General features: G+C 45.1%; 1 protein-coding gene and 2 long non-coding RNA genes across 16 annotated transcripts in view; 1 reads left to right on the forward strand and 2 right to left on the reverse strand.

Annotated features, from left to right (window-relative positions):
- Window positions 1-3,814, reverse strand: part of LOC113629504 (uncharacterized) — a 73,271-nt gene extending 69,457 nt beyond the window's left edge. For 12 of the 13 annotated variants that reach the window (XR_003436571.1, XR_003436574.1, XR_003436573.1 and 9 more), the window contains exon 1: window positions 2,250-3,814. This is a non-coding gene — a long non-coding RNA (uncharacterized LOC113629504). Of the gene's footprint in view, window positions 1-451; window positions 2,103-2,249 lie in introns of those variants that run through there. The other variant, XR_003436580.1, reaches the window with a different exon arrangement.
- A 447-nt stretch (window positions 3,815-4,261) lies between these two features.
- On the reverse strand, window positions 4,262-6,115 carry LOC113629506 (uncharacterized). The gene is made up of 2 exons (XR_003436581.1): window positions 5,442-6,115; window positions 4,262-4,482 (listed from the first exon to the last, which is right to left on the reverse strand). It is a non-coding gene; the product is annotated as an uncharacterized LOC113629506 (long non-coding RNA).
- Window positions 6,116-7,436: 1,321 nt separating this feature from the next.
- CDK13 (cyclin dependent kinase 13) overlaps window positions 7,437-14,148 on the forward strand; it is a 110,256-nt gene continuing 103,544 nt past the window's right edge. For both annotated transcript variants that reach the window (XM_027123972.1, XM_027123973.1), the window contains exon 1: window positions 7,437-9,275. In XM_027123972.1, coding sequence (XP_026979773.1) covers window positions 8,053-9,275 — 1,223 coding nt within the window. In that variant the 5' untranslated portion in view covers window positions 7,437-8,052. The remainder of the gene's footprint in view (window positions 9,276-14,148) is intronic.

The following is a 14,148-nucleotide window of genomic DNA, read 5'->3' on the forward strand; positions in this document are numbered from 1 at the left end:
GATCTTTTAACCATTTTAAAATTGGGTTATTTATCCTTCCATTGTGGAGTTGTGGGAGTTCTTTATATATTCTATGTGCAAATCCCTTACCACATAATTTGTAAAGATTTATGCACTGTCTTTTTCATTTTCTTGATGGTGTCATTTGAAGCAGCACAAGCTTTTTAGTTTTGGTAAGTCTAATTTATCATTTTTCCTTTTGTCATTTGTGCTTTTGGTGTCTCATCTGAGAAGGTTTTGTGTAACCCAAGGTTGCAAATATTTATTCCTATATTTAACTTCTCAGAGTTTTATAGTTTTAGCTCTTATATTAGGCCTCTGATCCATTTTGAGCTAATTTTTGTATATTGTATGAGGTTGGGGTCCAACTTCACTCTTTTGCATGTGGCTGTCGAGTTGGCCTAGCACCATTTTTTTTTCTTTGCTATTATTTATATTGTGATAATGGGGAAAATGGAAATGAGGAGGGGCCTGAGCAGTTGTTGTTTACACCTATCAACAACAATCTCCTTCACCATAACCATCTGCTGAATAGACAATTCTTCCCCATCAAATTGTCTTGGCACCCTTGTTAAAAATCATCTGACCATAAATATAAGGGTGAATCAATTATTAAATGCTGATTCTAATAATTTTATTGCAATGCTCTGAACACAAAATAAGATTCACATTGTCAGTTAAAAAGTTCTGGTAGAAATTATTTCCTTTGACCTATATCTCCAATAGTGTATTTTAAGGCTATAATGACCTTATTAATGAGAACTTTTAACACAACATAAATGAATTGTTTGCTTGTTTATCCCTTCTCCATCAAATCTGTTAGTTGATGTAATTAGAAATTTAAAGTATTCTTTTTTTTTCAGCTTGAAAAGTTTTTTATTTATTTCTATCTTATATCCATTTCTTTCCTAAGTATTTTCACACTTGCCTTTAAGTCCTTAAACTTTTTTAAATAATTGTTTTTAAAGTCTTGGTGCACTAATTCTATCATTTCAGCATTTTTAGGTCTATTTCTTTTTTGTTTGTTTTTAACACCTTTATTGGAGTATAATTGCTTTACAATGGTGTGTAATCTGCAGTCGAACTTCCAAATATTCCTGAATAACTATCTCCTAAGAGTACATAAATATTCTTATGAGATTAGACATTAACACAATATTGATTCCAATAAATTACATACCCTGTAATTCCTGACATAATTCAATGTATTGATTTGTCTCTATAACAAGGCATAACAATATAACATAACTAAGACACGTAGTTTTGTGCCAGGGTGTGAACCCTGAGTTTTTGGACCAAGCAATTCCCCAAATAATGACAAAAATTGCTCCAGGACAAGCCTGAAAAATAATTTCATTACTGGTGTCATTTCTGACTCAGAGGTAGTAGGCTTCTGAAACTGTGTGAAAAATGAGCATGGGAGTGACACATCGCTTCAGTTTTACTAGTGAAATTGATCTTAAGTTTTCATTGCAAATTTTGTGTCATATTTTCTTTTATTCTGGAATATATTGCTCTGTGTGTCTATGTCCCAGGCTTCTTTATTTAAGAACAAAGTGATGAATGACATGGGGATTATAATCAGGAGCAACCCTGAACTTCACCTTCCCTCCAACCACCTCCTCCAAACTCCCTGTCCCCACACCTTCTCAGCTGCCAATTCTTTTCTTAGTGAATAAAGAACTTAGTCCCCAAAGCCCTGATAGAAACCCCTAGCTCTTCCCTTTCCTTTGGCCTCCATTCCTCGGTTTGAAGGCATGGGAAAGCCCAGAGTGGTGACAGACACAGAGGGAAAGGCTTCACTCTCATGGAAAGAGACTGAGGAGTACAGCGTAGTGAAGTAAGCGTCACTACAGCCTGGGGTGACAAAATAGGGCCCTGGGGCCAGAGGAGAGGGTACTGATTCCCCTGAGAAAGGAGACTGCCCAATAGCCTCAAAATCCTCTCAGTGCGAATATTCACTTGCGTGATCGTTTGCCCTTCTGGTGACAGTTGCAGCACCATACCTGAACCATGTCCTTCTCAAGCCTGAGCCGCTGGACAATGTGGCTGATCTGCTGCAGTGTGGGTTTTAGACACTTATGTTGAGACAGATTCTGAGGCTATATTTAGGATGAGCAGGAAAGAATGCTCTCATTAATGATACCCACCACTGAAGTGGGATGGGAGCATGGGGTCACACTGCAATAGTTAGGAATTTAGTTTATCTATAATAAAAATGGAAATAAACAGTGGCTTAAACATATTACCAGTTTCATGTCTTTTTCAGTCCAGGGTTGATTTGGTAGATCCACAATGTCCTCAGAGAGCCAGGTCCTTCTCTCTTCCCTTCACCTAGCCATCCTTAACATGTGCTTGTTCCTTTGTAGTCACAAGATGGCTGCTCAAACTCCAGTACTGCATTTGAGTTCCAGATGTAAAGAAAAGTAAAAGGCAAGGTCAGCTAAATTGGCCTTCCATTTTAAGAAAGCATTCCCAGAAGCCTCATCCAACAACTTCTACTTACATTTCGTTGGCCAGGACTGCATAGCATGGTCAGGTCCTTCATCTGCAGAGACTGCTGGGAGATGTAGTTTTAAGCTAGGCACATTTATACACCCAATGAAACTTGCATGGTTACTTATAATCAGGGAGAATCCCTATTAGGAAGGCCTCTAACAGTTTGGTCCACCTTTCCTGTTTTATAAATAGGCATCCTTCAGCTTTACTGAACCAGCAAGAACTGCACTCCCCCGCAAGCCCCAACACAGAAGCAGCATTGGTTTTCTGCAAACTGTTGATAGCAAGTGTGCGCCTCTGAACTGTGTAAAAGATGAGTGTCGGAACAGCACATCTATCACATCAGTGTTTTACAACTGAAACTGAATTTAAAATTTTACCTTAAATTTCTGTGTTCTACTTTCTTTTATTCTGGAATATATTACTATAGTTGGGGTCAACATAAATCTCAGGAGCATTGATATCACTGTGAAACAGTTTGTAATTCTTTAAAAGCCTGAACTACAGAGCTAGACAGACCTGGGTTAGGATCCCACACCCACATTTACTAGCAGTGTACTTTGGGCAAGACACTCAATCTCTCTGTGCCTCAGTTTCCTAATTTGTAAACTGTGGATAGTAATTTTTACAGGGAGGGTGATCAGATAATTTATGTCCAAACTGGGAAACTTATGTGCTGGCAGGGGGATATTATTAATAATTATACTTGAACAAATGGCATAAACCAGGAACACCGCAGGCAAACTGAGGACTATGGTCACCCTATTTTTAGGCACTGTTGAGAGGATTAAATGAGAAGATAAATATAAAGCACTTAGCACAGAGTCTGACACATAGTAAGTGCACATAAATACTGGCCACTACTTGTTTTTATAATTAAATTGAAAAGTTCCATTGTTTTGGCTTTGCTTTTCTCTCTTTTAACAATAACATGCTTGATATTCTTCCTTATGATAAAGAATAGTGGGCTGAAGTAAGGAGAGCTTAAACTTTTTCAAGACTGAGAAAACCTAATAAAAACTCAAACAACCAATTTCTCTAAAGGAGAAGCAATGTTGAAAGACACTACAGAAACTCCTAGTTATAAGGAAGATTCTGGAATGGTAGTGCATGACCTATCTGTGAACTGTCTGTACCACTAGAAGCATGAACAGAAGCAGTGGAATTTTAATGATTTTGTATGGCATTTCTCAAAGGTTTTGGTCTGAAGATCCTTTTACACTTAAAAAAATTTCTGAGGACCATAAAAGAGTTTTTGTTTATATGAGTTATATCTGTTGATATTAGAAATAAAAATGGAGACAATTTAAAAATATTCATTTAGGGAATTCCCTGGCGGTCCAGTGGTTAGGACTCTGCACTTTCACTGCTGAGGGCCTGGGTTCGATCCCTGGTCTGCGAGCTAGGATCCTGCAAGCTGTGCAGCATGGCACCAAAAAGAAAAAAAAAGTCATTCAAAATAACAATAACTTCATCATATAGTAACACAACTAACACATTTATATGCAAGAAACTATCTTTACAAAACAAAAATATTAGAGGATTAATGTTTTTACCTTTCTATAGATCTCCTTTCGACTGGTTTAGTAGGACTGAAACTGATTCTCGTATCAGCCTTTTAATGCAATTTGTTGCAATATGTTATTTTGGTGGAAATGTATGAAAAAGACATGTTGTTGGAAAAGCGAGGGAGTATTTTAATAGCTTTTCCAGACAACTGTGGTTATTCTTTGATACTACACCAAAACTCCACAGTAGTTTCTTAATTAATTAATTAATTTATTTTTGGCTGCATTGGGTCTTCGTTGCTGCGTGCGGGCTTTGTCTAGCTGCGGCGTGGGGCTCCTCTTCACTGTGATGCGCCAGCTTCTCATTGTGGTGGCTTCTCGCTAAGGAGCACGGGCTTCAGTAGTTGTGGCACACGGGCTTAGTTGCTCCGCGGCATGCGGGATCTTCCCGGAGCAGGGCTCGAACCCGTGTCCCCTGCATTGGCAGGCGGATTCTTAACCACTGCACCACCAGGAAAGTCCCCACAGTAGCTTCTTAAAAGGTTAGTTATAAAGTGGAATCTGAGAACAGATCTATGAACTTTTTGTATGGTTACATTAAAACACATCAGTCTGTCCTGCACTTTGAATGAATCTTTTACTCATGATTTTGTAACATCATCCATTAGTCAGTTGGAAAGTATCGGGTCACTGACTTAGGCAGATATTCCAAATGTTTACACATTTCAGAAACTTAATACCTTAGAACATTCTAGAAAACATATGAACACACAAGCACACATTCCATTAGCCATCAGAACAATGATGTCATCACATGTCATGTTGCCTCTGGAAAACTCCATAGTGCATTTGTGAAAAAATAAGAATGATAAAGACAAATCATGTCTTACTATGAAAATAGCTTTGATTGCATGATTCATTGAAAAAGCGTTAGTCTCAGGCCACACTTTAAGAACAGCTGATTAGGTATGTTATGACCCATTAGATAAACAAAGAAAGCAAAAAACTTACCACCTCCTTCTCTCTCTCTTAAACCAGTAGACAGTATGTCATAACACACAAACAGTAAAATACTAAAACACAGTCCCAAGTGGCAACTTCAAGTCTCTTTACACGAAGATAAGTAGACAAGCTTATAGAAACAGATGGCTTCTAATTTAAAGGTCTTTCTCATTTTTTGGAGTTTGAACCCTGTTAATCATTAGTATTTCAATGCATGGGGGGCAGGTATCTTTGGGGAGTTCAGAATGCTTCGCTTCTGCCCCTTTTCCCCATCTCACCCCCCCAGACTCTTTGCAGAAACATATGGGGTGGCAGAACCCCACTAAAAATATTTTAGTATATGTTTTCTGTTTGCAACCTGGACTGGAAGCTACCCATTTACTTTGGAACATGTTTTCTTTGCAAGTATAGGACAGAAGATGATATTCTTACCTGGAGTTGGTCGTATGTGACGAACTGCTAGATAAATCCATTTTGCTCTCCTTGTTCTGTTACTCCAGGCTTTTCAAAGTAGGATGATGGGGCAGGTTGATCGTAATTTTTTGGAAAAAGCCTCTCGCTAACTGGTTTAGGTTGTAGGAACTTCAGGCAGCAATACTGCCAAGGAGAAACGTTTTTAGGCACCTTGTCCCTTACTTTTCTATTCAGTTTCCCAGTGCATTTACCACATCCTTCTGGCTGCGTGGTAGGTCCCACTGTGTGGCCCACCCGGGGCCTATCCTCCTGGGAAATGAACTGCCTTCAAGATTACCTACTCCTTTGCCTCCTCCTTTATTCTTCAGCAAACACCCTTTGTACTCTTTCAGTGAAGCCTGATTTCTGCTTAGGTGAGTCCAGACTGAGATACAGTGTTAGTGTATTAAAATTATTAAGGCATGAATGATGGATGGGTACCAAGTATTTAAGAACTAAGAACCAACCGATGCACTGAACAAATAAACTTGAAAACGGGTGACTACATGTAGCCATTGAATGCACTGCTCAGCTTCTCTTTGCAACCAATATTAAACTCCCACAAGCCACTAATAAGGACCTGCTGTGTAGCACAGGGAACTCTACTCAATACTCTGTAATGGCCTATATGGGAAAGGAATCTAAAAAAGAGTGGGTATATGCGTATGTATAACTGATTCACTTCGCGTACACCTGAAACACAACATTGTAAGTCAACTATAATACAATTAAAATTAAAAAAAAAACAAACCCAAACCAATAAGCCATTTAAGTTAAGGCTAACCTGGTAATGCAAGAAATGAGACGTGAGGTCACCGAATGGTTACGCTTTGCAGCCCCACAGGTTTGGATAGTTAAGGTGAAAGAGGGTGAAGTGCCAAGAGGGCAGCTCTCATTTGAGCGAGATGTTTTGACTTCAAGGCCGCCGGTAAAAATTTTGGGGTTTCCCGGAGTTCCTTTCGACGTTTCATTATTCCTCGTATTAACTTTTTTTTTTTAAACTTCAGTGTTAATGGAAGCGCCAGACTGGGATTTCCAACTGTGTTTTTAGGTCAAGATGGGGCCTGGAACTTGGGTGTACAAGAGATAGTTTAAGCTAACGCCATCTCCGCCCTCTTTTGCAGGGTGCCCTCTCCCTCTTTCGCAGCTGTTCCAACCTCCGTCCGGGCTTGGCTGAGAGGAGACGACGGGGTGATTATCCAGCCCAGAAGGCCATTAATGGCATTATTCCTGAGTCTCCAGATTCTTGCTCTCGCCGTGCGGCGCCTGCGAAGATCCAGAGCCGGTGCTGCGCGCTGGACGCAAGCAACAGGCACGACCGGCGCTCCGTCACCCCGAGACTCTCCAGCGACAGCAGTGGGCGGCGCACGAACCCTCTCCTTTCTTTAACTCTTCTTCACAGAGTCCCACCCCCATCGGAAGTGGAGCCGTCTCTACGTTCCCTCACTTCCGGGCCAGACGCCCGTCGCTTGGCGGGAGCGAGCACGCCCGTGCGCGGCAACTTTGTTCCCGCCTCCTTTGCCCCTGACACCACTCACCTTGGGCTTTCTCGGAGCGCGACGTGCGTGCGCGCCCCCGGCCTTGCGTCAGGGCCGAAGAGGGGAAAGGCCGAAAGAGGGAGGCTAGAAGGAGGGGTTGTGGAGGTTAGGGCCCAACCAGCAAGTCCCATCTCCCTCCCTCCTCCTGACGAGGAGCGGAGAGGGAAGGGGAGGAGCGAGCCGGGCCAGCCGCGCACACCAGGAGCCTCCTCGTGGAGGCGGGGGGGGAGCGGAGGAAAGGGGCAGCACCGCCACCTCTGCTCGCCGCGCCGAAGGAAGAAGAAAGTCAGGGCCCATACCCACCCCCACAGACTCAGAAACGCCCCCCCCGCCCCCATCTCCCCGGAAACAGCCCCCCGCCCAGCCCCGCACACTCGCTGCCCCAACCGTGAGCCGCAGCCCGGTCGCCCCCGCCTCGCCCCGCCCCGCCGCCCGTCCCTGCGGGCCGCAGAGTGCGCGAGGCCTTAGGCCGGGAGTTGTTGTCAGGCCCAGGCCACTTCTGAGGCGCCCGCCGTGTGTCGCCGCCACCACAGGAGGACAACGTCGACGAGGAGAAGGAGGCGGCGGAGGCGTGTTGTTGTCTCGCCCACTCCCCTCCCCTGAACTCGCACCCAACGTCAGGGCCCGATGGAGTGAAGCGGAGACGAAGGTGGTACTTCCGCGTTGCGCTGCCCGAGCCGAGAGCGCGGCCGAGGTCGCTCTCCCCCACCCCCGGGGGCACTTGGAGGACTCCGGACTCCCCCGCAGGTCAGCGCCCGGCGCATCTGGTGTTTTTGCTGCCGAGGCTAGGAAGACGAGCACGATCGGGAGCTCCTCCGCCCGGATTCCCTGCTTCCCTCGGGCCCGGAGGCCGCTGCGTACCCCACTGTGATCTGGAACCCAGGGACCCGAGTCCCGACCCGGATTATCGTGGCGCGTCTCCCGGCCGGCCCTGGTGCTCGGTGTCCCTCCGCCACCGCCGCCGCCGTTCCCGTTTCCGGCGGGGGAGATGGCCAGGATCTGACCCGGGAGGAGGCCGCACCCGCGCCGCGCTCTGCGGCGGGCTCTAGGCGATGCCGAGCAGCTCGGACACGGCGCTGGGGGGAGGCGGGGGCTTGAGCTGGGCGGAGAAGAAGTTGGAGGAACGCCGCAAGCGGAGGCGATTCCTGTCCCCTCAGCAGCCGCCGCTGCTGTTGCCGCTCCTGCAGCCGCAGCTCCTGCAACCGCCGCCGCCCCCGCCGCCTCTGCTCTTCCTGGCTGCTCCCGGCACGGCCGCCGCCGCAGCCGCCGCCGCCGCGGCCTCCTCCTCTTGCTTCAGCCCGGGCCCCCCTCTGGAGGTCAAGCGGCTGGCGAGAGGCAAGAGGCGCGCAGGAGGGCGGCAGAAGCGGCGCCGCGGGCCCCGCGCCGGGCAGGAGGCGGAGAAGCGTCGGGTCTTCTCGCTGCCCCAGCCGCAGCAGGACGGCGGTGGCGGTGCTAGTAGCGGCGGGGGTGTGACCCCGCTGGTGGAGTACGAGGATGTAAGCTCCCAGTCCGAGCAGGGGCTGCTGCTGGGGGGGGTCAGCGCGGCAACGGCGGCGACGGCTGCCGGGGGAACGGGGGGCAGCGGCGGGAGTCCGGCCTCCTCCTCCGGCACCCAGCGGCGCGGGGAGGGGTCGGAGCGCAGGCCCCGCCGGGACCGCCGCAGCAGCAGCGGCCGCAGCAAGGACCGCCACCGCGAGCACCGGCGGCGGGACGGGCAGCGCGGCGGCGGCGGCGGCGGCGAGGCCTCCAAGTCCCGCAGCCGCCACGGGCACGGCGGCGAGGAGCGGGTGGAGGCCGCCAAAAGCGGCAGCAGCAGCAGCAGCGGCGGCCGCCGGAAAAGCGCCTCGGCCACGTCCAGCAGCAGTAGCAGCCGCAAGGACCGAGACCCGAAGGCCCACCGGAGCCGGACTAAGTCGTCCAAGGAGCCGCCGTCGGCCTACAAGGAGCCGCCCAAGGCCTACCGGGAGGACAAGACCGAGCCCAAGGCCTACAGGCGGCGGCAGCGGTCCCTGAGCCCGCTGGGAGGCCGGGACGACAGCCCGGTGTCTCACAGGGCCTCGCAGAGCCTGCGGAGCCGCAAGTCCCCCAGCCCGGCGGGAGGCGGCAGCAGCCCCTACTCGCGGCGTCTGGCCCGCTCCCCGAGCCCCTACAGCCGCCGCCGCTCCCCCAGCTACAGCCGCCACAGCTCCTACGAGCGGGGCGGCGACGTGTCCCCCAGCCCGTACAGCAGCAGCAGCTGGCGCCGCTCCCGGAGCCCCTACAGCCCTGTGATCAGGTGAGTCCGGCGTCCCGGGGTCTGTCTCGGGCTGGGCCGGCCAGAGCCCCGGAGGCAGGGCAAGAGGCTATGGGGCGCTGCAGCATTCCAGTCGGCCGGCGAGGCGAGAAAACCTCACCTGGCACGGGGCTTCCGGTGGGGAGGGGCGTTTTCGCGCGCCCCAAGCACCTTGTGGGGGCTTCGGAGGGGACAAAGCAACAGGTCCGGCAGAGTTTCTCCTCGCTCTGGCGGGGAAGGGTTCTGAGGAAGGGTTCACCGTTTTAAAGGTGTTGAGTTAATCCATTTAAACGGGTTTCTCTAAACTGCTCTTTGCTTTTCCAGCGCAGTTGCTTTGGGTCAGCCTGGAGGGTGATTTGTCACAGTTTTGAAAGCCCTCCGAAGAGGTTTCGTTGCTGGAGACTTAGGAGTGGATTGCAGCTTAGGGAGTAAGCATTTGTAAAGGAGAATCGGCGCCAGGTGCTGATGTCAGAGTTAGATGTGGGTTGCAAATGTTTCATATGATTAGTACAGCGGTGGGAAAAGCAGCCTTTCTGTCAAGTTCATTCTTTAAATATGTGAAAAAGCTTACGGTTCTTAATTCGTAACATAAGGAAGATACTCATTTTATGGTATTCTTGTGTGGAATAGTTTTTTTTTTTACCTGATCTTCCAAAGTCATGATTTTAAAAAGTAGAAAAAAATGATGAGATTGTGGTTTCTGTGTTGGTTTGTGGTGACACCCAGTTGCTAATAATGTAATATAAACATAAGCTAGTTGGTGTAATCCAGTGTAGCCACCGAGTGAATGGCTTAGTACTGGACGTTCCTTAAACTATCACACTATCTGCTAGCACTTTAAATTACTGTTTACACATACTTTAAAGTTAACTAGACCTTTAAGTGTCAGGATTTTTGTTCAAATATCTTTGAAAGGTATACTTTAGTTAAATTGGAGTAATTCTTTAATATAGCTGTTAATACCTTGCCTGTTATATAATGCTGTTCTCCAAAAATGGTGTGTGCATTGATATGTATTTATCTGTTAAGCAAAATGAATTAAAAGTAACTTCTGAGGATATTACAGATTCTTAAATTCTTTTAGATGTCTAGAAACTCTAGGCCTTATAGTTTAGAGTATTACGAATTGTTTGCATCTGTTGTTTTTTCCTATTGGTTTTACTTTTCAGTAATGCCAAGCAGCTGCTGAGTACCTCTAAGCACGGTTATGTTGAATCTCAATACAACATGTGTACCAGTAAAATTAGATCTCTTTGAAGCGTCAGCCTAGTAAGTGTAAAGATGTGATGCGAGTGGAGATTTGTGTGCGTTTGTCTTTAAACCAAACCAGCTGTATAAATCTCTTCATTCTTGCAGGGTTCAAGCACACTTTCAATGCTAGTTGATGCCTTAAGCAAAGACTATCAACATTGAAAACTCATTTCACCATATCTAGCTTCTGTGTCTTGTACGAGTTTATATTTTACTTTAATTAAAATAGGTTTGCCAAAAGGCTTGCATTTTTTTGCAGATGAATTTGTTTTTGACGGAGTAGGTCAAAGTTTCAGTGCTTTAGATAGCAATTTTAAGTGTATGATGCAATTTTAGGAATGGATTTTTTGTTTATCAGGCCTTTTAGTTGCTGGATACTTCAGTGAGGTCCTTTATTATCTGATAGTGCTGTGTATTTTATATTTATTTCAGAGCAGTGGTATGTGCATTTGGGATTATTTGTATTTAGCAAATATTTATTGAGCACATATTATATGCCAGGTACTGTTTTAAGGACTGGAATATAGCAATAAAGAGAGACAAGGTCCTTGCCCTCATGAGGCTTGCATTCTAGAGGACCATTCATTACTGAATCTTTTCCTGGTGTCTGTGTTGACCACCAGTGTTTCTAAGTGGTTGGGTTTGGAAGAAGCTTTAGAATATTTTGGCCAACATTCCTGACATCCAGCCTTTTGGTTGTGTGCCTGTATACATCTAGAGGTGGGAAGATGTTACTTTGAGACAGCTTATTCCATTAGATTTGGGACTTTCTGGTTTGCCCAGTGTCTTAGCAACACCCTGGGAGACTCAGTTTCCTAAACTGTAACAGCGAAATACTTGGTTTTGTTTTATTATTCCAAGGATTAAATGAAAATTTGTGTTTTATGTACACTTAAAATTGGTGAATTTTGCTGTACTTAAATTACATCTCAATAAATCTGATTTTTTTTAAAGGGAAAAAAAGATTTGTGTTTTGCAAAGTGTAGAAATATTACAGACTATTACAGAAATGTAACGTGGTGGAATTTTTATTGAATAGCTTGAAATGCTAGAATTCTTCATATTGAAACAGAAATCTGCCTCCACGTAACTTCTACTAATTGCTTCAAGTTTAACTTTTTGGAATAGTTCAGAGCAAACCTGTATGCTGCCTCTTCAAAATGTAAAGACAGTTGTTTTTTTTTTTTTTTTTAATTTGACCGTGTTGGGTCTTCGTTTCTGTGGGAGGGCTTTCTCTAGTTGTGGCAAGCGGGGGCCACTCTTCATCGCGGCACGCGGGCCTCTCACTATCGCAGCCTCTCTTGTTGTGAAGCACAGGCTCCAGACGCGCAGGCTCAGTAGTTGTGGCTCACGGGCCCAGTTGCTCCGCGGCATGTGGGATCTTCCCAGACCAGGGCTCGAACCCGTGTCCCCTGCCTTAGCAGGCAGATTCTCAACCACTGCGCCACCAGGGAAGCCCAAGACAGTTGTTTTGTCTTTTCTTCTCTGGGTCAAAAAACTCATTTTTCATACAGTTTTTGATTTCACATTATATTATACCTAGTTTGTCAAATGTCCTGCTTAAAATATGGGGCCCAGAATTTATAGTTAAAATAGTTGATTGAAGAACTTGATTTTTAAATATAACAAATGTGTTATTACTGTTTTGGAATAACTAATTGAACTATCTTGTCCAGCTTAATGCAAGAAGTTTTGTTTAAGTCATTGTGATAGGTGGCCCATGTTGTTTAACGAATAGACTCTTGGATTGCGAGCTCCATGAAGGCAATCATCCTGTCTTGATGACCGTTGTATTCCTAGTGCTCAGTGTAGTATCTGGCACAAGTAGACTCTTAATAGTTGTTGGATAGGTAAAGGAAGGAATGATGGCGTTTATTGAGCATGTGAAATATTGTGGGCCTGGATATATAAGGATTTAATAGAGACTGTGTGTTTTGCTATAGGAAATAGCAGAGTGGTCTTTTTCCAGCCCACATGGAGCTTATATATGAATGAATTGTCACTGTAGATATTTTTAAGGAAATGCATGCACATTCAAAATGGTATTGAGACCATGGAATGAAGATTTTCTCTGTGTTAGTTCCTAGAATAAATTCTCTCTATTCTATTGACTTTTACTTCACAACCTGCTCTTTGCCACCATCTGAATCTTCAGCCCTCTGCTGCTCATGCTTTTCATCAAGTCCCTTCTTAGCTTTCCTTTTTCCTCTGTATAACCGGGTTACCATATTTCCTTTGCTACTTGACTGTTGGGGTGTGAGAAGTCATATAATTCTGCTGATAGGCCTTATAATAAATGTGCAGGTGGACTGAAGAGAGGGGCTGTTCAGAATGAGACGCAGTGGTACCGACATTTAGGTTTTACTGAACGCCAGGCATTGATAAATACTTAACATATATTCACCTCCAAAACCCATGTTGGGGTTGGAACATTCCTGTTGATAGATTGGGAAACGGAAGCTCTAAAAAGTTAAGTGATTTGTTCCAAGGTCAGCTTGGATTCAAACCCTGGGCTGATTCTGAAGTACCAGCTCTTGATATTGTGCTGTATTGAACCTCACATGGGGTTCAAGGGAGCTGACCACCTCACTTAATGATCTGTTTAGCTAAAATTCACCCCCTGTTTGGTTATTTACGTGTTAATTTCTGTTTCCTGGCCATCTTTGCAGCATTTTGAAGATTAAAAAAACCAAATTCTCCTAAAGGTTCTTTCAGCTCATTTTGTCTTTTAATTTGTAGGTTTTATGAATAGGAGGCTAAAAACATTTTTTGAAGACACTAATAATAGTTATTGAGGGTTGTTTTGCCATGGGATGTCTTGGTCTGAAGTCACTCAAGTCAGACCAGTTACAATCAGTACAATAAATTGTTATATATAATTGATTCTCTCTCTGAACCTGTGGAACTTCTCTTCCACCAAGAAGCAGCAGAAACCTCTGTTATGGAATAATATTGAGACCCTGAGAATCTAAAGATGGGCATACCCTAGATGGAAATTTAAATGAATTTATTAGTATTCATTTGCATATGATACGCAGTATTTCTTGTTGTGGATTATTTAGTGTTTTGTCCTAAAAACTAGTGCTCAAAAATATATGAAATGAAGACATTCCAGAATTTTAAAAAAGCTATTACTCATAAAATACTGATTTGATATGTACTTACTGGAAATAAGTCATGAATATCCTTAGATGAATTGAATTCTTAAAATGCTTTTCAAAAGTGTTAAAAATACAGGATAGTTGGATAAATGCAGAAACACTCAGAAGGAATGGGAATTTAAGTGAACTGTCTTAAGTCTCCAAACTGTAATCCTTTCATTTCCAAGATGGGCTTGTGTTTTGCTGCTTCTCTGACCCAACCTTGCCTGACATTTATATCTACTCATTCTCTCACATTTTTGTTCTAACACTAATATTTATTCCATTTCCAGTACCTTAGTTCGGGCCCTCATTTGTAATCAGACTTCCTGTTATTCTTTTCTTCCCAATTCATTCTTTATTCAGGAGAGTTTGCTGAAAATTTTGGTTAGATTGTATCACTTCCATTAATTAAGTCCAAATTTTCTAATGCATTGTCAGGTAATGCCTTTTATATCTGGTCCCATTCTATCAGAGTTCCATTT

This window comes from Aethalodelphis obliquidens, unplaced genomic scaffold (genome assembly GCF_003676395.1).
Source record: "Aethalodelphis obliquidens isolate GAN/ISIS:26980383/991018 unplaced genomic scaffold, ASM367639v1 scaffold27, whole genome shotgun sequence".
Lineage (NCBI taxonomy): Eukaryota > Metazoa > Chordata > Mammalia > Artiodactyla > Delphinidae > Aethalodelphis > Aethalodelphis obliquidens.